We start from the raw sequence: 20913 nt of genomic DNA, 5'->3' as shown, positions 1-20913 counted from the left end.
CATGACATGGGTAGAGATTGAAGATCGAAAATTCTACCTGGTAAGATTGTGCTTTCAAGTGTTTTATTATATGTTTGGGATGGATTACTAAACATCATTTGATTTCACTCGGGGAAGATGGAAATTGATGCTGCCTGCTAAAATAAGAAGATGAGTGGGGGCAGATGCGTAAAGAAGCTTCAGCTAAAAAAGTAGTAATAAATTAGAGTAGAGGGGAAATCATATGGAGAAACATTAAGATTAAAATTCGATAATCATACTTCCCTAAAGAGAAGACCCATATAATCATAAATTACACCAGTGGTAGATCCTGATTCCGATTTGTGGGATCCCTCCACTCAACCCCAACCCGACAAGCTTATGGCATTGGACCTCATGGTTGTTGGCCATACCCCGTCTTCCAATCCTAACAACTCCACACCCATCCATCATTTTAATGTTTGATGTGCTCACTCTCTCTCTCTCTCTCTCAATTTCTCAAACATACACACACACTTGCTAAACTAATCATTCAAGTTATATTTTACATGCCAATTGCAATTTGCCACAGCAAATTTGGAGAAACAAAAGCTACCTTTCACATCAAGGAGCAATGAAAACTAAAAGATTTGTCAAAATCTCCACCCCAAACATTGGTAGAAATCAAAAATAGCAAGCCTCTACCTTTCTCCTCTAGTTGGAATAAAGCTTCTACACTAATAAAACAAGCAGCCTCTGCACAAATGCTTGATCACTAACATGCCCAACTTGGAATTTCGATCTTCACTAACCGTAAGTTCTAGTAAAATAAGATAATTTGTAAGATTGTGTTGATTAAATTCAGTAGATAAGGGTCAGCGAAGAAGAAGTATTGTCTGGTGCTTGGTCTCTGTGGGTTAATCAGAGCCATCACAGAGAACCCTTTTCTTGTTCACTTTACCGCATTGGTTTATGGTGTTGGAAGCATTAACTGGTGGTGGTTGTGATGGTGAAGGGATGGTCACAGGTGGGATCTCAAAGGTCTCTAGCGGTGGTGGTGGGTGCCTCCATTGAGGAAGTGGTCCTGCCAGGAGGAGGTTCTGGAGGAGTGGACCGGCTTTCATCACTTCATGTAAAAGCTTTCCTTTTTCAGGTAATGGCTTATCAGACACCAACTCTATGTCTGTTTCCGGCAAAGATGGTGGTGGCGGTGGTGCTGGTGCTGGTGCTGGTGCTGGTGGTCGAGTCAAATGGGTTGGGTCAAAAACAGGGGATGAAACTATGCTTTCTTCACAATCTGATGATGAGAAGCCATTGCTGGAGTCAATTCCTCTTTTGGGTTCATCTTCAATGCTAGAAACTCCTGACAGAGGAGCTGCTGCTTGCAGTTGCTGTTGCTGTTGCTGTTGTTGAACCAAGATTTTATCAAGGAGCAGTCTTTGGCATTTTTCTTGTGTCTCCTCCTTTTCTTTGATAGCTTTAGTAAGCAGATCTTTGAGATAAATTAACTGTTCATCTCTCCTTCTTAGCTCCTCTTGTACTGCTAGCCTTGTTTGCTCAAGCTCCAGAGTAGTGTACACAAGTGAATGCCTTAGTTCATCCATTGTCTGCAAATATAATCACAGTTAGACCAAACCCATCATAAATTAGCACTAAAATTTCGAAAGAAGAAAGACCCATTTTGTGTTTCAACTCCAATGACAAAAAAAACATGGTGAAATTGGAGAAATGTGTTACCTTTCCTTGGCAGAAGTAAGGCCAACTAAGAAGACTTCTTTGATTGTCCATAATGCCTCTTCAAAAGAAAAGAGAAATGTGTGTGTGAGAAGTGGGGTTTGAGTGGTAGGTCTTATAAGTAAGAGTTGCTAACTACTGTTTTCTTTTTGTATCATCTGCTGCTTTTCTCACCGGGGGACGGTGGTTGGACAAAAGCACAAAGGGCCAAACCAAACAAGGCCATTATTTCTCCCTCTCCCTCTCTCTCTCTCTGTCTCTCTCTCTCTCTCTGGTGTCTTATCATCTTTTATACTGTATGTATGTATGACTGTATGTACCAACAACCAGCCGCGCGAAGAATGGGAACAAGAATCCATTGTAGTCACCAGAATGTAACGAGCAAGCCCTATGGACTTTACTGCACTTTTCAACCCCACTTGAATTATAAATAAATTTATAACTCTTGTCCCTCACCTTTCCTTGTCCTTTATTTTCTTTTCTTTTTCTTTTCTTTTCCCCTTTTCAAAACTTAATTGTTTTGGAAACACAAAAAAAGTAAGAAATGTCAAACTCTGTCTAAAATATGTAAAAAAATTCTCGCATCACTAAAATAAAAATCTAATAAACATATTATAATCTCATGAATTTCTTTAACTTAATAAGACACATCCTAAAGTCGTAAGTCCTTTAAAATCCTTGAAGGTCTTGAAAACCCCGTGATGAGTTACACTTGGATTTAGGAAAGTGAACATCATCTTATAATGATAATTAAATTTAGACGAGAAAATCCATCGGTGATTCCTAACCTATATGATAAGAAAGAGTTTTTGACATCACTGTTATTCTTTTTAACTTTTGCGAAATATCAAGTTTGATACAGTGAAAATGTTGATCTAAAGAAATTTACATTAATTTAATATTTTTAATATGAAGATTATTAGATGTTGTATAATCTAGCTATGTCAATGTGGGTTTATCTTCATCAGAAAATGTTGAAAAATATATATATTATTGTTTTTTTTCTGGCACGTGGGCTGCCTCATCAGCTAAATCCAAAGGACCAAACACAGTTGTGATCTTATTTTCTTTTAGGTAGATTTAGAATTTGATGATCACAAACTTGTTTTTTAGCTTCTCCTCTTTGAATTAATTCATTTTTATTAAAAATAAATAAAGGAAAATTCTAAGTTGCTACTTCTGCTGAGACTGCAATGTCTGAACGAACGGTCTCTGCACGAAATCCTTAAGGAGGACCAACATTTTATTTATAAATTGTATTTTATAAGACTTTATTACCAGACCTTATTAGATTAATATAAAGCATATATATCTATATATATATGTCAGGTACAGATTCCTCAACTTTTTGATATTGTTCATAGTAATTGTCAGTTTATTACTGCAACTCATCCATAACTGCGAATATTCCTCTTGAATTAGAGCGAAAGAAACATATATATACATATATATATACATACATGTAAATGTGTCGGCATTTTTATTTATTCTCACACAACTGTCAAGATTAAAAATCTCACATCAATCTAACATAACTCAATCAAGTGGTTTATAAGCAAAGTTCTAGGCTTAAGCGTCATAGGCGATGATCCAGAAGAACAAAATCGTGCAGGCACATGCTCAAAGTGGATAATGTTGTTTTGTAATGTTTTGGGGTAGATTTTCTAACAAGAGCACTTACACTATGTTTGGTTCACCAATTCCCGCGGGAACGGAATGATGTATTCCCATGGAGAGAGGAATTCTCATGTTTGGTTGCACAATATACCAATATACATGGGAATGGAATGACGTATTCGACTAAATTGGAATTTAGCTTTCTCCCCATGAACTTAGGAATCATCCATTCCAGGCAGCTAGAATTTGTGTCCTAATGGCGAAAGGACAAAAAAGACCTTTGTATTTATGTGAACCATAGGATGTTAAAGATCTAGGCTATCCAAAATATGTAGAATGAACATACCAAAAAATATGACAAATCTAATATAAAAAGAGGGGTTGTTTAGTAATTTAATCATTATTTTTATTCTCATTCCATTTTGAATTATTACATCCAAAACGTTGGAAAATCATATTTCTTGAGAAATTCTTTGACCAATCAAACATAGGAATGCAACGAATTCTAATTCATATTCTTATTTTCGTTCCCGTTCCCGTTCCCACATTCAACCAAACATAGTATTAATTTTATGAATCAAAATGGTTGAAGCCACTAGTGGTGTTCACATTGAGAATTAATCAAGGGAAAATGTGAAGAAAAAAATGTTATATAGGTAATTAGTGTAGAAATGAAATGATGAGCATGTCTTTTTTGACAATAACAAAAGAAAACAAATTTACATGGACCTCGTTTTGTTGACTAAAGCAATGCATGCATGTGCCATCCATGCTCACCATATATATATATATATATATATAGACCAGCATCCAAATTAATTATAAATTTATATATATATATATTGTGTCTTTCTCGTGTTGATAAATATGATTGGTCAACAAAGGGAGCTGGTAACCAAACTTTCCCTCCAATATGTATTCTCATGTAGAGAAAGATAATGGACCCATTTTGAACAATAAAAGATTAAAAGTCCTCTTTAAAGGAAACAATGGAGGCTTCACTTTGACTATTTCAAGACCCTCAACTAATTAATCAATTATTTGGAGTTATTTATTATTCTTTTCAATCAATTGTGGCTCACCTATCGATTCTATATACACCTTCCGATATTAGACACGTGTACGGCCATGATTGGAAGAGACCAATCTTATGAAACCCAAATCGAGACGAGGTATTCACATATGACCTTAAAGTAATTTATCGTCTATGTATGGTGTGCTCACAACTCATGCGATATTGCCTACCCGATTCCACAACTATGATAGCACAATCGCAAGTGTACAACAAGAAAATAATGAAACTCTCTCTAAAATAGACTAGAAAATAGCAAGGAAGTTTTTAAGCAAAATCCAAAGAAAGAAGAAAAGCTCTTAGTCTTCTTTTGGCACCCGAACCACCCCTTTAAAAGGGACCACAAAGAATCAAACAGGAGTGACCAAAATATTAGGGATAGTTTGATATATATATATATATTTATATTTGACCGGGAAGTCGGGAACAATGGGAGAGTTAGTCAACCCATGACTTTCTCCAATTTCTATTCAATAAAAATATCTAACAATTGTAAACCCTTAAAAGATTCATAATAAATAAATATAATACTACATTCACTCAAAATAAGATCATCTATTTTACCTCAAAATCTATGTGTCATGTGAAATAATCATTGATTACAAATACACATGTAAGACCCGTTTAACATCCACAACTCCACATTAATTGGGGGTCAAATCTAAATATTTTAAATTGAATTTTATTTTACTTCTCAAATCTAAATATTTTGAACTTTTTATACTCTTCAAACTAGGGTTCTTTATAATCTTGATAATTAAAAAAATTTGTTTTTTTTTACTGCCTAATGTCACGTGATCACCAGTGATATTATCATGAAACATGTGATGATCATATAGTTCGTTTACCGTTAAAGTAAGGTTGTTGATATATACTTGATATCTCCTCTATCTTTTACCTTAATTAATGGAGTGTAAACGACATTTTAGTGGATTTTTGATAGTTTATTCAAGAACCAATGAACATGCCATATATAGATAGTGGTAGAACTCATGCTTGTGATGATTAATATTTATAATTGCTTTTAAACACACCATGCAAGTCAACATACATGGATATATATGTGGATTTAAAAATATTGTATTAAATGCTAACACATATGTTGTACGTACTCAGTATAAAATGTTGTGACGATTTGATTTAATTTTCTCATAGCATTTATGTGTGTTGTTCAAAATTATGTGGCAAATTTACATTACATTATGCAATTCATTAAACATAAGCAACCAATTATCAAATTGTTCTATATTTCAAGAGATTTAAGAACATGTTCAATCAACTTATATGCTCAACACTAAAAAAAAAAATATTATTACATATTATTAAAATTGTTACATATTTAACAAGTTAAATAAACTATATTGGTGCTAGGTTGTGAAGAGTGAATAGCAGGGTATATTTAGAATATAACTGAAAATGAGATATTTCGAGTATTTGGGGTTAAATATGAAATTCAAATGCTACTTTTAAAATAGTTCTTTTTTTTAGTACAAGTACAGATACAATATACGACACACCACCAGATCAAGCCTAGAAAAGTATAAGTGTCAACAGGCCCCACATAGGAGGCACAAACCAAGCTCACGCAGGAGCAGACTAAGCCCACACACCTCCTTATAAATATTCAGAAAGATGTGAGATTAGAACTCATGACCTGAAGTCAGAGACATGCAAAGTCATTGTCACTCAACCAATGGCTCATTTGCACTTTTAAAATAATTCTGTAATGTTACTTAAAATACTGCTTTTATATTATTTAAAACATATATACTACAATATAGTATATATACTACTTCAAATGGTTGTGGACCCTACATATTTCTAAATAAATTAGATTCTAAGGAATAGTAGAAATTTATAGGCATGTCATACGGGTAGCCATCATTATAGTCATTACAATGGACAGGTAATAATATCAATAATTATAATGATTGTTTGAATAAATGAATAATATAATGAAAGAAATGCTTTATAATTTTATATACATATATACATCTCTCTCTTTCTCTGATATAAAAGACGAGGACATGAATTATGATTACAGGGTTACTTTAACCAACATATCGTGCAATAATAGTATAATTAGCCAGTATATTTTATTTTAATATAAAAATTAATTAACCACATTATGCACTAATGAGCATATTCTGTGGGACCAATCTTCCCAGGCCCATTGTGCACTGAAGGCCCCACATTATCGCATTAATTTGTAGTGCCTTCTCAGTTGATTAAACATGCATGCATATATAAGAAATATTCACAACATATTATAGATGTGGTTGCCAACATGGTTAACACAAATTTGACCAATTAATATAGTGCGTATAATAAGTTTCAACCCATTATATGCTTCTTCTATAAGAACCAAAACCACACACACATACACATACACATATACACACACTGTCATGTCCCACATCGGAAGATGTGAGCGTGCCAATGTAGTATTTAAGTGGGATGACCCTCTCTCACTAGTAGCCAAGGTTTTAGTGGGGCACAGCCCATTGGACCTTCGTTACAACCGGCCCATGGGCAGGTGGGCAGCCCATGCGTGGGTAGGAGAGGGCCCTTGCTTTAGATGGATATCGGTTGGGCCTTGGTTGTTAGTGGGTCATAACATTTGGTGTTTTCATTGAGAGTCCAATGCCCTCAACTTGGGGCCGCGTCTGCGGAGTGGCCAGCCATGGTGCTCGACCCACGGGGGTGGACTGCCGGAGGGGCCGGCCATGGTGCCCGTCCAACGTGGACCTTGGTCTTGAAGGGGAAGGTATTGTCATGTCCCACATCGGAAGATGTGGGCGTGCCAAAGTGGGATGACCCTCCCTCACTAGTAGGCAAGGTTTTAGTGGGGCACAGCCCACTGGACCTTGGTTACAACCGGCCCATGGGCAGGTGGGCAGCCCATGCGTGGGTAGGAGAGGGCCCTTGCTTTAGATGGGTATCGATTAGGCCTTGGTTGTTAGTGGGTCATAACACACACACACACACACACACACATATATATATAGGAATTCTCCTATGTGCACCTAATTTACGCACTTAAAATACGCACCACTTTTTAAGGGTGTGAATGAATGAAATGACAAATGGGACTTATTGATTTGGGTCCTACATGTTTCTAATCAATGGTGAAAACATAGGTGCATATTTTAAGTGCGTAAATTAAGTACGCATAGGAGAATTCCTCTATATATATGTGTGTAAATGTCTATACGGTCTCCTTTAATTATATATGTATTTTTATTTATTTATGAAGTATCATTAAATATGCTGAACGAATTTAATCAAATATTCAAAGGCGTCTAAATTTGTAACGAACTCAGTAAAAAAAAAAAAAAAGTGTGGCCACATAAGTATTGTTTCCCGTGAGAATTAAACTTAGGACCTTTTGAGTCCATACAATTTCGCTCAAAAAGATTCACCATTGAACTATCACCCAAATAGTTTCGAATTGCTTATTCTAAAAGCAATATTAGCTCTGATACGGTCTAATATTCCTTATACTTTTAACCCTAAAAATGCATAAAAGTAGCAAGTGAATTACCTAAGTTATATGCTGTTAGACAATCAAATCTTATATTGAATATTCACTCAACGTTAAACTAGCTCAATAATGGATCGGAATCCTAAATGCTGATGTGATGAGGCTAAGATAGAAGGTCATGTCACCGACGCATGATATTGATTTTGATATATACCCTACTACTAGAAATTAAGATAATGTATATGATGATTTGAATTTGATATCAAATTCTGATTTAACATGCATGCTACCTTAATTTCAAATCAAACCAACTAATTTGAAATGAAACACAAACAAAACACCCAATATTTTAGTTTTTTTTTTTTTTTTTTGAACAGAGCCCAATGGAGTGGCCGAATTAAGTCCACCAAAGTGGGGGCTAATCCATGATAGGGGTAACGTAATTTTTGATTACTGAAAGAATTATCAATTTTTTAAATATTTCAATTTGAGAATCCAAAATTAAAAATAGTCTCAATGTGCACACAAAGAGTCAAAGACATATTTCTCGTTGTTCGGGCAGATGCCTCATAGTTATTTTTTATGGCATGTCATTAGTTTGAATGTTCGAATAGTCGAAAATTTGTCCAAGTGTGGATATAGATGCCAATATTTTAACTGCGTGGGGCCCAATAAGTAAAAAATATCTTGAAACTTCAAAGGGGAATAAAAACATGGGGTCTGTTAATTACTTGGTTCGTCCAATCTCAAAATGGTATCATTCTTTGGAATTCGAAGTGTCAATCGCTGTCTAACTGAAAGTCTTCGTAGTCTTTTCTAACCCTATTAATATTGTAGCATATCGTGATTTTATTACTGCCTGGAAAAATTCAAATTTGTTATCATAATTTAGACTTTAAGAGCCTACGGTTTGGCTGTGATTGAATCATTTGATGGTTCCATTTTGTTTTTTATTTATTTAAAAGTAAGAGACACCTTTGGACAAATTAAACACATCCAAGTACACAATTGAGATTAGGGGTGACTATGGTAAATTTAGTCTATCGGTCCATCCGGTCGGTCAGTTATTATTAGGGTTTTTTTTTAGTTTTAGGTCGGTCCTTTAAAAGAATATGTAAAAAATTTTGACAAAAAACCGACTATTTATTAGGTTAACCGTTCGGTTTGATTTGTCAATAAATTTTTACAATCCTAGCTGAGATGTAACTAAATAGTCAAAATATATTGGCAATTTAGGATGACCTCATCATATATATTTTCATTTAATTGAAAAGTATAAGATCGTGTGTGCATTGATCTAATGCTGCTTTTTAAAAAAAAAAAACGGAGAATGGATATCAAAAAAGTTTATCTTTTCGACATCCAATTCAATATGGGCCTAACTCAAGCCATCAGATTTGTGCGAACAAATTTTTTTCATCTGACGACATGGTAAGTTGAGTTCAGTGGCGGGACCAGCATCGGATATTAAGGGGGTCGAAACTTTGTGCGGGATTTCAGGGACAACGCTCCTGGAATTTTTATTTTTTTTTGAGTTTGATATATATCACTCGTTATCATTTTTATGGGTTATGTATATATCACTTTTCCACCTTATCAAATAATTACTTGTTTGTGATTAGTATTTTATTGGGTTAAGGGGACATGTATTATAAGTAGTTGGTAGTTGGGTCATTCATTTTTCGAGCTTACTTACTTAGTTAATAATGTAGTTTATTAATGTATTGTCCCTAGACCCAAATTATATAACTAATCTTTTATTGAGTTAAGGGGATATGTATTGAGTTACCCACTTAATTTAATATATATATATATATATAATTGCCTATATTTTTGGTGGGGGAGGGGGGGCATGGTTCCGCCATTGGTTGGGTCAAAGCTTAGCGCTTGAAAATTGAATTAAAAATCTCTCGTGTCTATACAATTTGATCGTAGAGAGATTCACCAATTAGATTATCACCCAAATTATTGTTGCTTTTGATCCCTTTTCTGGATCTCTCTAAGCTCTAATGGGTTGATTGTCCAAATTATTACTAATGACTTCACATGTGAGTGGTTGATTTTGTAGTTATAGTTAGTTGGCTTATGTATGCCACGTGTCCTAATTTGATTAGTCTGTGTGTTTGATGGGATTGGTGATTGGTCTAGAGCTCACGAGAGTGACTTTGTAATCAAGCTTTGTTTTATAATCAAATCTTCTTCCGGATACACTTAGTCCTTAACGGGGATTGAAGAGATAAGCCTGGCTTCGTAGGGATGTTGATCCCTAAACAAACATGTACACGATAATCAAAATTCTGGTGGGCTCCACACGGTTTTGCTAGTAATTCTTGGGGATCTAGAGACAGGAGACAAGCTTGTGAAAGCTCAACTCACATGGCAGGCAGCTGCTTAATATGATCTTTTGGTCATAACCCACTACTTAAAAGTCGTTTTGGAATAACTTGAAAATTGACCTTTTTCAATTGTTGTATCTACTGGGAGGTGGGTTTAGGCCCTGTTTTTTAGGCTGGGCCCAGTAAAACAGCCCATTGAAACTACCGGAGGAAAATCTCATGAGATTGTGAGTTGATATTCTCGGTCCAAACACATTGGCGATGATATTGTTTGCTCTGTGTCACGGGTTTGTATGAATTTGTTTTTCCTGAGTTGTCGTCAATGGTACTTAAGGACCATGAAAATGCGTCTTCAATGTGAGAGAAGTTGAACTTTGCTTACAAACCACTCGATTGGGTTGTCATTTCCCCTTGTGTATTCCAACCAAGAGAATCAAAATGAGTAAGGAGGAGAAGACATAAAGTTTTAGTTAATCATGCTTCATCTTTAAGTAACATAGCTGGATATTATTTTTGCTTGTAAGAAACTTGGAGGTAAAGACAGCACAAAATGTGAGAATGACAAGTTTCAGATTCTTCTCTGTCATTAGTCGTAAACAAAATCATTTACAGTTCTTGCACCAAAGTTAGCTGTAATGGTCTATCCGGCCGGTTCATTCTGAGATATCACTAGGCAGAGCAAAATGACAAGAGACATAGCATAAACCATTTATCTTAAACAAAAGCCAGAGCTTTGCATAAAATCAACACAATCAGTATTTTTACAATGATACAGAATAACACAGAAACATATACTGCTTTGGTTCTACAAACTACAAACTTTTTTTTTTTTGCATAAAAAAAATAATCACTCTTTTCTCCTCAATTTTATGTTCCTGGGAACTTCTTTGTAGGATTGCACCATTCCTACAGCTGCACGCATTGGTCTTCCCGTTGAAGATCTCCGGGGTACATGCATTTCGGTTCCAGAGTCACTAGCAGCTTCTTTTTTAGCAGATGAAACCATTGGAGTTAAACCATCTTCATGCTTTGGATCATCAACTGACCGAGTGACTGAAAATTTAACATCTTCAATTTCAAACAAGTTCTCTGAGGGTTCCCGCTCTTGGGATTTAAGCCTGGCAGATTGCCTTCTCAAACAATGCCTGTATGGAAAAAGGCCCAATTGGTCATACATACTAAAACCATCGTAAGAGACAAAGGGGAAATCTCTTTTTCTTTGGCAAAGTACTTGATACATGTTTCCCTTTTTTCAATGTCATAAGATTCCATATATGCATTGCTTTTCATACTAAATAAAGCCCTTGTTTGGAACTTTGGATGCAGCATTATACATATAGAAATTGCATTATATAGTTTGAGTAAACTAACCTTTTGTTTGGGATGTTCTCTTTTCCTCGTGTTGTAGAAGAGCCCATAGCTGCATGTAATTAACAAGGTCACATATTTTTTAACTCATGATAAGGAAAACATAGTAATATAGTATAAAATGGCAATTCATAGTTAGTGAGAAAAAAAACAATGAATGTAAACAATTCCCGTGTACAAAGCTCCGGCGATCGGCGGGTTCGCGGACAAATAGGATGTACGCAAACTTTACCCACAAACCACAAGCGCATTGTGCACGGGAGTTGTTTAGCTTTTTAGGACGAAATTATTACATTGCCCTCTTCCGTTGCGTCTACTGCTGCGATTACATGGTTTAACCTCATCATTAGCTTTATGTAGGTGCTCCTTCGTCCCCCGCTCTTGTTCCTTTGAGACAAAAATACAGAAAAAGATATCAGCTGTATAATTGCACGCCTGGGTATTAGACAAGAATAGGCTTCCACTAAAATAAAAGAACTTATGTCTCCAAATAAAGCTCGGTCAGCTAGTAAAGCTAACCTCTATTTCCAAGTATTTGGACTTGAGTAAAGCATCCTTGCACACAAGTTCATGTTGCAATGCCTTCACCTGAAATAGTAATGAAAAATTATTCAGACCAGCAATGGAAATATAACTCAACAAGTCAAAAAGCAGAGAGGTGAGGCTTAGAAGACTCGTGCACACGCATACCCTTTCTCGTCCTAAATTAAGCTCCTGCCAAACCAACCAACACAGTTAATATCGCCAACCAATGGATAGTAATAGTCTAATATATACATAATCAACCTAATGAATATCCACAAAACACTCTTACCGCTGACATGTGGGTGTTTGATTGAGCAAGATGCCAGTTCTGCAACTGCAATTTCTGAAACCTTAGCCGCAGGTTCTGCAACTGGGTTCCACTCAATTCTATTATTTTACTTTCGAATCTTCATTAAGAAATCCCCAATCCATCTTGAACTTCCAAATGAAATATATCCTTTCTGTTCATATCCGAATAAATTTTTTATATAACCAACCCCTCCCCCCCCTTCAGAAGCCTTACAAGCAGATAAAGTAAACAAAAATGAATAGAGCAATCAAAGGATACTTCCTCTCCTCAATAAGCTTCATCAATGCCATATTTTTCTGTTTCACAAGAAAGTCCCACTAAGCGAGTGCAACAAAAATCAAAGAGGCAACCCTAATAAACTGGAAAAAAAATCGATAAGCTAAAGAAATTCACAATTGAATAACAGCATCACTTATGAAAAGAATGGCCGAAATTATGCCTTAAGAAGTTGGTTGATGTAGTCTTCTGCGTTCAACAGAATCTGGGGTTGTTTTCTCTCAAGCGTTACCAACTTGGGTTGTGACTGCGAATTGGATACGTCAGAGAGCCTCTTCTTCATTATACTTTCAAAAGACGCTCTCTTTGCCATTCTTTCACCTTTCATGCCGTGCGGTTTTGGTACCAAAAACAGAAAGAATCCTCAAACGAACCAAAGAGCCCTAATAGTAGAGATAGGGCGACAAAACCAGGGCTTTTGTACATAAAAAGAATGAAGCAAGGGAACAGATTTTTGACATCTAAACTATAACTACGTATCTTTAAGAATCACAAAAGGACTCATTCAAATGGCTAAAGATCAATTAAAGCCCTGATCTTTACTAGTTCCAACTTCCAAGGCTCTCTCTTTAATGCGGTTATATGAACTGTGAAGCGACGGTTGGATTCGCAGAGGAATAAATAATAAAGAAAAAAAGAAAAGAGGATGAAAAGAAAAAGAAGGGAAAGAGCGAAAATCAAAGAGGGAAAGGGTCAAAGGGAATTAAGGTGTGAGGTTCGGTGCTCCAACGGCTCCACGAAGCAAAAACTTTTATCCGAAACTAGTTTTAAATTTCTCTAGCGTCCAAACCTGGGGGTCCAAGCGCCCAATCCGGCAATCCCCTTACATTTTTATCAAGCACACACAAATAAAAATTACATACCACAATACGACAGACAGACTGAAACAATGATATGGAAGATTATCGCCGCTATCTAACCAACATTGTAAACTTGAAAACAAATGGCTGAAAATGCTGCCAGAGAGTCTTGAGTCAGCAACCCATTTGACGAAAGCATTCGTTATTCTGATGCATGCTAACTTTCGATATACTAATACTTCTAAGCTTATTCAAGTTGTTACTGGTGTCCTCAATCAAATTTTCTATAAATTCATTGGGAAATCAAATCAAGTTGAGCAACTACATTAACAACAATTAAACCATCTCCCTCAAATTGCACATCCTGCAAATGAAAATCTAAACATCTTTGAGCTCCCAAATGTAAAGCTATCGCCTCACCCGCCGTAGGATCCAGCCTTGCAGCTTTACACATTGAGGCAATTTCTTCAGAGGAAGAATGAGCTATGACAATCCGCCTTTAACTTACTTTCCATCTTTGAAAGTACCCAAACTGACAATTTTGTCTCCTAACTTAAAATTTCCCCCCTCTGAATTTAATTTGAAGTTAGTCTCTCTTTGTAACTCTGCACTCCCATTCAACTGATAAACATAATAAGCATACATTATACCATTTTGATAGACTAGAACAATGGTTATTATTCAATATCATGCGCAATATTGCATATGAAATAGTCTGGTTGCATCTTTTCAGGATTAATATCACATTTGGTCTCCGAAAGATAACCCGAATGACTTATTTGGCACATTTTGACCTTTGATGTACAAATTGAAACATTGGCTATCTTTCTATAACCAAATGTGATACTAAACCCCATCTTTTCATTTTCTTTCTAAATTGCGTCACTGCCATGTAAGGTCAGTCTTTACAGGAGAGTGGGAAGCTAGTTCAGTTGGCAATTAGATCAGCATCAAAGCAACGGATAGCAATAACAGATCCCAGAATTTAAGTCCATAGGCGACATATTTTTCGTAGAGATGCATATGATTACAAGCAAAACTTGAGCACCAAGCAACCAGGCAGTCTTTCACATTCTTCAAGCTCCCTGACTGGCAAACAAATGCTTTCTGCAAACATGAAATCTGGCTAAGTGATATTGGTATTAGTCCTACATACTTTTCACATAAGCGTAATGTGATTACAGGATAATGAGGATCAAAGGCAATGACTAGATTATGCTACTGTATGCAACACCAAAATAAAAATATTCAATTTAGTTCCTTGAATTGAGCAGAGATGGTGAGGTAAAGACTAGGCAGGTCATCAAGTATATCTCAATAACAGTACACATCTTCATACCTTGCGATCTATGACGGATATTACTTGATAGTGCCTTGTAGAAGATATGAAGCTTTATTACGAACCTACAAGACGTTGAGAAACTTCTATTTATTGAAAAGATCACTTAACATAGATAAGAAATGTCTTTTCTCCCTTTTCCACTTTCCCTATAATAGTCATGAGATATTTGACTACATACCTTTGGCGCATAAGATCTCATATCTGTGCTTGTGATTTGACAAGAACAATTTCGCAAATATACACTCCACATTTCATAAAGCACCGGCTTCTCTTCCAACAGCGTAGTGGACATGAGCCAATTCTCAGTCAAAACAAGGTAAATGTACATCTTGAAAAGATCACAGCTTCTGTCTTTCACATTAATTGAGATGAGCAAACTCAGAATCTCTTCTTCATTTGCAGCCTGATGACATGAATGAAATGTACACTCAAAGATTGAATTGAGCATTGTTCCCAAAATGTAAAATCTAATATTATAAAAGACTTGCATATGCATTTTGTAGATAAGCAACTTACATGCTTTAAATTTCTAGTGTCCAAATACAGAAAAAGTACATGAATTTCTTTCACCCTCATTTTCTTACATTACCATATATGCCAAGAGTTCCAACGTAGGCCATGATATACATTTTTCGTCTTATAACAGATGCTTACCATAAATAACATGCTGCTAAAATGCAAGGAAGAGGTAATTGCTTAAGTGCATTTCCATCTGTTTTTTTGCTCATAGGAACAAACCCCACGCTGGGTTTTTACAGCTACCACATTTTCAGTAACAGCAATGCATAATCCAAGTAATGCACAAAATCATCAGAGCATTGGTTCCCACAAAATATTGTAATGAATACGATCACTAGAAAATATTGCTTATATATTCAAGGAACAAACAAAGTGCATAATGATGATCAAATAACCAACAGATAAACCTTTTTAATTGAATCGACAATATGACAACTTAGATGAAAAGCATTCCAAATACCTTACAATTCAAACAATTACAAAGAACTTCATAGGCCACTGCACTCCTGAGGCCCTTACTACGAGGGCCAACTCCAGAAATGCATTCCACAGCTCGCAAGCAGTTCAAGTCCATGGGGACTCTGCATTCACAAAAGAAGACAAAAAAAAGAAGAAGAAGCAAGAGTAAGAGAGAGAAGTAAGCCAAAGCATTGTCCCCAAATAGTAGTTGTGATTTGTGAATATATACTAAAAATTGCAAGAATCCATCTTTCCCATTGGTTAGAAGCCAAATGAACAATTCAAACATGATATTGAAATCCCACAGTTAGCGTGGAGGAACTCGGCAATTTCCATCAACCACCAGTCATGACCACTCCATTTTCTCTAATATCATCACCACTATCCCCCTATTCCCTGCATAACAATCTGTCACTGCAATCACCGAGACTGCAGTCTTCTTTTGCTGTGTTACATCACCAAACCATTATTGATAAATTTGTAACCTCTTTTAAAACTACATGCTCCGAAGTAGAAGCTTATACTTTACATAAGTTCTCTTCATGGGAGTTCTTCGAAATGACAGATTGGTCAAACACCACCATTGAGATTGAGCAGAAACAGCAGGACATTATAATAAAAATCTGAATGTACAAGAAAATCTGAAAAGACAATGACCACCAATACAAGAAAGGGGAAATTTTAGGTGATAAAAAATGTGAGATCTCCACGTGTACTGGTTGAAAGCAATGACCTGAAAGCAAGAGATTTTGCTATTCTCTTAGAGCTGATAGTCCATTCCTCGTCTGTGAAGTAATTGATAACTGATTGTGTGCATTCATAGAAAAGCAACTGCAGTCCCATAAGTTGGCGGTCTAAAAATAGACAAATAATGAATTGAACCAACTCTTCGGCTTCAGACGTCGAAAATATAGGTTTCTTACTCCTGAAAAAGGGAAAAAAAGAAGAATTGCCTCAAAAGTCAATTAAAACCAGGCAGCCATAAACCTTATAGTGATAGAACCATGCAACTGTTTAAGGCATGTTAATTATTACTGCTAAGCGTTGTCAATACCTCGCTTGGCAGCAAGCAGCAGAAATTTCAACCCAGGCTTTGATATTTTGAGATGGCTTTTGACAGGCAGAATCTGAAAGGCACAAAATATAAAAACTTGAGTAGATATGCTTAATGATTGATGGCAATGGTGGAAAGAACATCGAAATTTTGGAAATGACATTTTATTCCTGGAAGGAATTAACTACTAGAGATGGCTAACGTATAAGGCTACAAGCATCTATTTGTCTCTAAAATATTCATAAACACTGTTTCAACATAAACATAAGGAAAAGGGTACCATACTAATAGCAAATGAGTAATAATATAGAAGCCATGTACCAGACTAATATAATATGGAAAAGTGCATTGATCTAAGAATATTACCAGAACTACTACATCAGATTGTGTGGATGGAAAACCTACAATGTGTTGCGAGCCTGATAGGACCATTACTAAGCAATACAAGAGGAGAGGCAAGATGGTTCGTGAGAAGACAAGTGGAGGGTCCTGATCTTTACACGTGGGGCCTTTTCACTGGAGCAAGCACATTGCTGGCACATTGGTGAGACTTTGGCAGGGTTTTAAGTAGTGGTAGTATGGCAGGAATAAGGCAGACTATGTTTTGTGTGGTTTTGTAATTGGAGGTACTAGCTCCTCGAAAGCTAGGTTATCTTGTTACTACCGTTTTGTATTATCAATACAAACACCTATCTTATTAATCCCAAATCTGTGCATCTTGCTTGTTGTTTCTGAGTATTGCTGGTTGTTTATACTAGTTGTACTCTATCAGAGCCTCTTAATGAAAAGCATCACTCTGTAATAGTACCATCTCCATGTAACTACACGACGTATCAGCTAGAAAGAAATCACCATGAATTGATTAAATTTGAATTAGTATTTCCTCATATTCAGTCACCCATGTTACCTATAAATAGGGACTTCATAGATACTAGTATTGTGACGGTTAAAAAACCTACTATTTTAAATTTCTTCATAATATGCCCAAATTCTACTTCTATATATAGAAACAGCTTCAATGTTAAGCATTAATACTAGTCCTCCCTGTCTTGTTTATTGTTAAGCTTCAATAGTTCTGAAAATATTTTCCAACAGGCATGTGAATAACTTGCATCAATAGCATCACCAATTCTTCTGCATCCATTTGAATGAATTACTAATTTTTAAGAACGAAACAAATGAGACTAGATCAAAGACCATATTTCTACAAATGACTAGACATTTCCTGTGCATGAAATGCACAAGCCAAGATGTATGCACTACATGAAAAGCATTTTGAACTCAATGCGTTGAATGCTGGCAAAGAAGTGTGACAGCTTACTCGTATCAACTGATTCGGTTGTGGATGAGAAACTGAATAGAAATCCATAGGTTTCAAGAGCTCTTCTAAGTTCAGAGTAGCCCGGAAACCAATCAATCTTAATGGGCACTGAAGCAACCTGATTGAGCAAAATAACTAACAGTATTTTGGACAATGCCAATACAAAAAGATATATAAATCGAAACTATTTCTACCAACTGATTTACCTCTGCTTTAGACGAAAGAACAAGGTGCCACAAGTCGCAGGCAGATGCCCTTAACTCTTCTCTTGATGAATATAAAACTAAAAAGAAAACCGAAAAAATAAACTCAAAACAAAACATCACAGGACTCATAAATGTCAAACAAAAATATAATTTACTCACTCATATTAAAGGTCCATGAGGCTATTGATTTTTCTAGATGACCACATGAAATAATCAATTTTGAGAGCCAGCCATTTAACAACAAACTTTCTAGGAAAACTTCACCTGCAAAAATATCCCGTAAATGGTAAATGCACTATAAAACTTGAGTTGGTAAAGCTGCAGATTTATAAGGTGAATTATACTGCAGAGAAAAAGTATGAATCGCTATGAATAAAATGAGGAACGGTACAACATTGACATAAAAAAAACCTGTTTCGATGGGGAGTTCAACCAAAGTACTAAGCTCATTCTCCATGAAAGACTGTAAAAGCAAGGAACTTCTAAGCTCGGGGAAAATGAGGGGTGGTGGAGTTTTCTGCACTTCATATCGAGGGATCAAAAAACAATCAGTTAACAACCAACCCACAAGACCAGCCACTAATGCAATTCTCGAATTACTAAGAAGGATATATTGATCCATGTTCAAAAAAAAAAACAAGAAAACCTGATCTCCGAAAAGCCGGATGCCCCACATGGAGATCTCTTCCTCACCGATTAGTTCTGTCATCTACATAAAAAGAGCTCATATTTTTTCAACCATGAAATAAACACATGACACATGGCAGTAAAATAATATGAATCATGCCAGAAAGTGTTCTATGCCTGCTTTTGGCATTCATCAACAGCTTTGCACACCAAAGCTTCTTTGTCATCTTCATCATCGTCTGAATTGTCTTTTTGGGGGGCCTTTTCCCTTTTAGATTCTCTTTCGAGACACTTACTTTTCTCTCTGTAGAAGTCAGTTAAGAGATCATCCAATCCAATGATCTTTTTCCTGCATAACACAAGGAAGTTATTGAAGTACAAAACAAAATACACAATGGATGCCCCGTTAGTATTCAATTTAGAGGCAACACTACTCAAACTCAAAGGCTTGCATTTTAACCAAATCTTAAATTTTAATTGAAATAGATGCTATCTTTTTAAGCGCTGGGTTCCTCCATCAACTTCCAGTTTTTCAATAAAATAGTCAGATCGATTTTCTATTGAAGTAAAAAAGATAATCCAAAACATCGAAAGCAATGTCGTTAATAACCTTCACTGATAAATCAACAATCAACAATAGTTACTAATGCAACCATAAATTGTCAAAGTGCAAAACCCTAGAAAGCCCAGATCTTCCGCTTAAGAGTTTCGGAGCAGGGAAGGAAACGCAGCAACTCGAATCGGAATCTTAACCAACACAAGATAGTGGAAAATCAACAAAAAAAAATCTGAATAACAAATTGTTCATCGAGAAGAAAGAAAAACCTTTTCTTAGGAACAACAGGGGGGCTGAAGAGTGCATCTTCGTCTTCGAAATCAAGAGGACCATCCATGTTCGCCGTTTCTCTTCTTCTGCATAAAACACAAAACCTAAAAAAAGAGGCACAAATTTGCTTGGTTCCCCCAAACAGTCACTTTATTTGACGGGACACGAGGGAAAAGTCGCGCCAAAGTGGAAGCGCTTTCGAAAAACACGGTGGTTGTTTCAAATTTTCAATTCAGCCAGACCGGTTCGTGGGTTAATTACCCGAGTGTACCGGTTTAGAGTAAATAAAGGGATGAAGCTAAAACGTAATTGCCGGTCCGAGTTTAAAGTTGATCCAATTATCCAATAAATATGTTGGGTTAGGGAACTCGCGGTTATGAAAAAAAAATTGTAGCACTCGTTGGTTTAAAATTGAGGAAACCCCATTAATTTCCAATAGCAATTTCCATGTTTTGCAATTAATTTATAGAATGGATAATTTCATGATTTTTGGGCTTAACTACTATTAAATGAGACATCCTATTTAATTTATTTAAATCCATCTTTATTTTTCTTATTTGTTTTGTTCAAAGTCTTGTCAAAGTACTATGCAACTTTTCAAGTGCAATGTGTACTCCTCTCTCTGTTTCTCTTTTTCATCTGAATTAACTTCATCAAACCAAGACTTTGTGTTGTAATCAGGTCACTCATATTAATAATATTGTCCACTTTAGGTTTATCGATTCTAATTGATACATTAGATCGACAAGACTTTATTACTCCTTGAGCTGTCTCACTTAATAGTACTTAAGCTTAAGAATCATTAAAGGATTCCTTCTTCGGGATGTCATCGCGATGGTGCTTTCTCCTCCTATTCGCATGTTGTATTCAAGATTCTAGTTATTTCCTGGGTCTGTGCCCTTTATGCCATTGGGAGTTTGTCTTCAAGGCCTCTTTATTTGGGTCTTGTTCTATGCATTGTATATTGCGCTCATGTTTATATCATTGTGGGCCAGTTTAGTTTATCTAAGGCCCATCTTTATTTTTCTTATTTGTTTTGTTCAAAGTCTTGTCAAAGTATGTGAAACCTTTTCAAATGT

The 20913-nt window shown here is 35.9% G+C and overlaps 3 protein-coding genes across 5 annotated transcripts; all 3 read right to left on the bottom strand.

Annotated features, from left to right (window-relative positions):
- Positions 1-224: 224 nt before the first annotated feature.
- LOC119990948 (protein enabled homolog) lies at positions 225-2065 on the bottom strand. The gene is made up of 2 exons (XM_038837092.1): positions 1696-2065; positions 225-1565 (listed from the first exon to the last, which is right to left on the bottom strand). The coding sequence occupies exons 1-2, from the start codon at positions 1744-1746 to the stop codon at positions 876-878; spliced, it is 741 nt and encodes a 246-aa protein (XP_038693020.1). The 5' UTR covers positions 1747-2065; the 3' UTR covers positions 225-875.
- An 8835-nt stretch (positions 2066-10900) lies between these two features.
- Positions 10901-13564, bottom strand: LOC119992039 (shugoshin-1-like). 3 transcript variants are annotated; one of them, XM_038838638.1, is made up of 8 exons: positions 12844-13564; positions 12663-12700; positions 12384-12492; positions 12260-12283; positions 12089-12157; positions 11899-11956; positions 11573-11621; positions 10901-11346 (listed from the first exon to the last, which is right to left on the bottom strand). In XM_038838638.1, exons 1-8 carry the CDS (start codon positions 13006-13008, stop codon positions 11049-11051), a joined length of 810 nt encoding a protein of 269 aa, XP_038694566.1. In that variant the 5' UTR covers positions 13009-13564; the 3' UTR covers positions 10901-11048. The 3 variants fall into 3 exon arrangements, with proteins under 3 accessions (XP_038694566.1, XP_038694565.1, XP_038694567.1); XM_038838637.1 differs by having other exon boundaries at positions 10902-11346; positions 11863-11956; positions 12844-13556; XM_038838639.1 differs by having other exon boundaries at positions 10902-11346; positions 11863-11956; positions 12663-12763; positions 12844-12973.
- A 574-nt stretch (positions 13565-14138) lies between these two features.
- Positions 14139-20010, bottom strand: LOC119990776. Its single transcript, XM_038836870.1, has 13 exons — positions 19834-20010; positions 19186-19357; positions 19028-19090; positions 18793-18898; positions 18541-18645; positions 18382-18458; positions 18176-18293; positions 16855-16927; positions 16534-16725; positions 15802-15922; positions 15001-15225; positions 14820-14884; positions 14139-14587 (listed from the first exon to the last, which is right to left on the bottom strand). The coding sequence occupies exons 1-12, from the start codon at positions 19899-19901 to the stop codon at positions 14840-14842; spliced, it is 1365 nt and encodes a 454-aa protein (XP_038692798.1). The 5' UTR covers positions 19902-20010; the 3' UTR covers positions 14139-14587; positions 14820-14839.
- Between the last annotated feature and the right edge of the window lie 903 nt (positions 20011-20913).

This window comes from Tripterygium wilfordii, chromosome 22, assembly GCF_013401445.1.
Source record: "Tripterygium wilfordii isolate XIE 37 chromosome 22, ASM1340144v1, whole genome shotgun sequence".
In the NCBI taxonomy this organism is placed as follows: Eukaryota; Viridiplantae; Streptophyta; class Magnoliopsida; order Celastrales; family Celastraceae; genus Tripterygium; species Tripterygium wilfordii.
This window is presented reverse-complemented; position numbering and strand designations above follow the sequence as displayed.

What these genes read in the sequence shown, in the direction of transcription:
- LOC119990948 (XM_038837092.1), bottom strand. Translation starts at nt 1,746, where the DNA reads ATGGACAATCAAAGAAGTCTTCTTAGTTGGCCTTACTTCTGCCAAGGA. An exon ending in CTTACTTCTGCCAAGGAAAG is followed by an intron (nt 1,566 to 1,695) that starts GTAACACATTTC and finishes TTATATTTGCAG; the next exon opens with ACAATGGATGAACTAAGGCA.
- LOC119992039 (XM_038838637.1), bottom strand. Translation starts at nt 13,008, where the DNA reads ATGAAAGGTGAAAGAATGGCAAAGAGAGCGTCTTTTGAAAGTATAATG. An exon ending in AAGCTTATTGAGGAGAGGAA is followed by an intron (nt 12,493 to 12,662) that starts GTATCCTTTGAT and finishes AAGATTCGAAAG; the next exon opens with TAAAATAATAGAATTGAGTG. An exon ending in GAGAACATCCCAAACAAAAG is followed by an intron (nt 11,347 to 11,572) that starts GTTAGTTTACTC and finishes TTTTCCATACAG; the next exon opens with GCATTGTTTGAGAAGGCAAT.
- LOC119990776 (XM_038836870.1), bottom strand. Translation starts at nt 19,901, where the DNA reads ATGGATGGTCCTCTTGATTTCGAAGACGAAGATGCACTCTTCAGCCCC. An exon ending in TTCTTTCGTCTAAAGCAGAG is followed by an intron (nt 18,294 to 18,381) that starts GTAAATCAGTTG and finishes TTGCTCAATCAG; the next exon opens with GTTGCTTCAGTGCCCATTAA. An exon ending in GTAATTGTTTGAATTGTAAG is followed by an intron (nt 15,226 to 15,801) that starts GTATTTGGAATG and finishes TCATGTCATCAG; the next exon opens with GCTGCAAATGAAGAAGAGAT.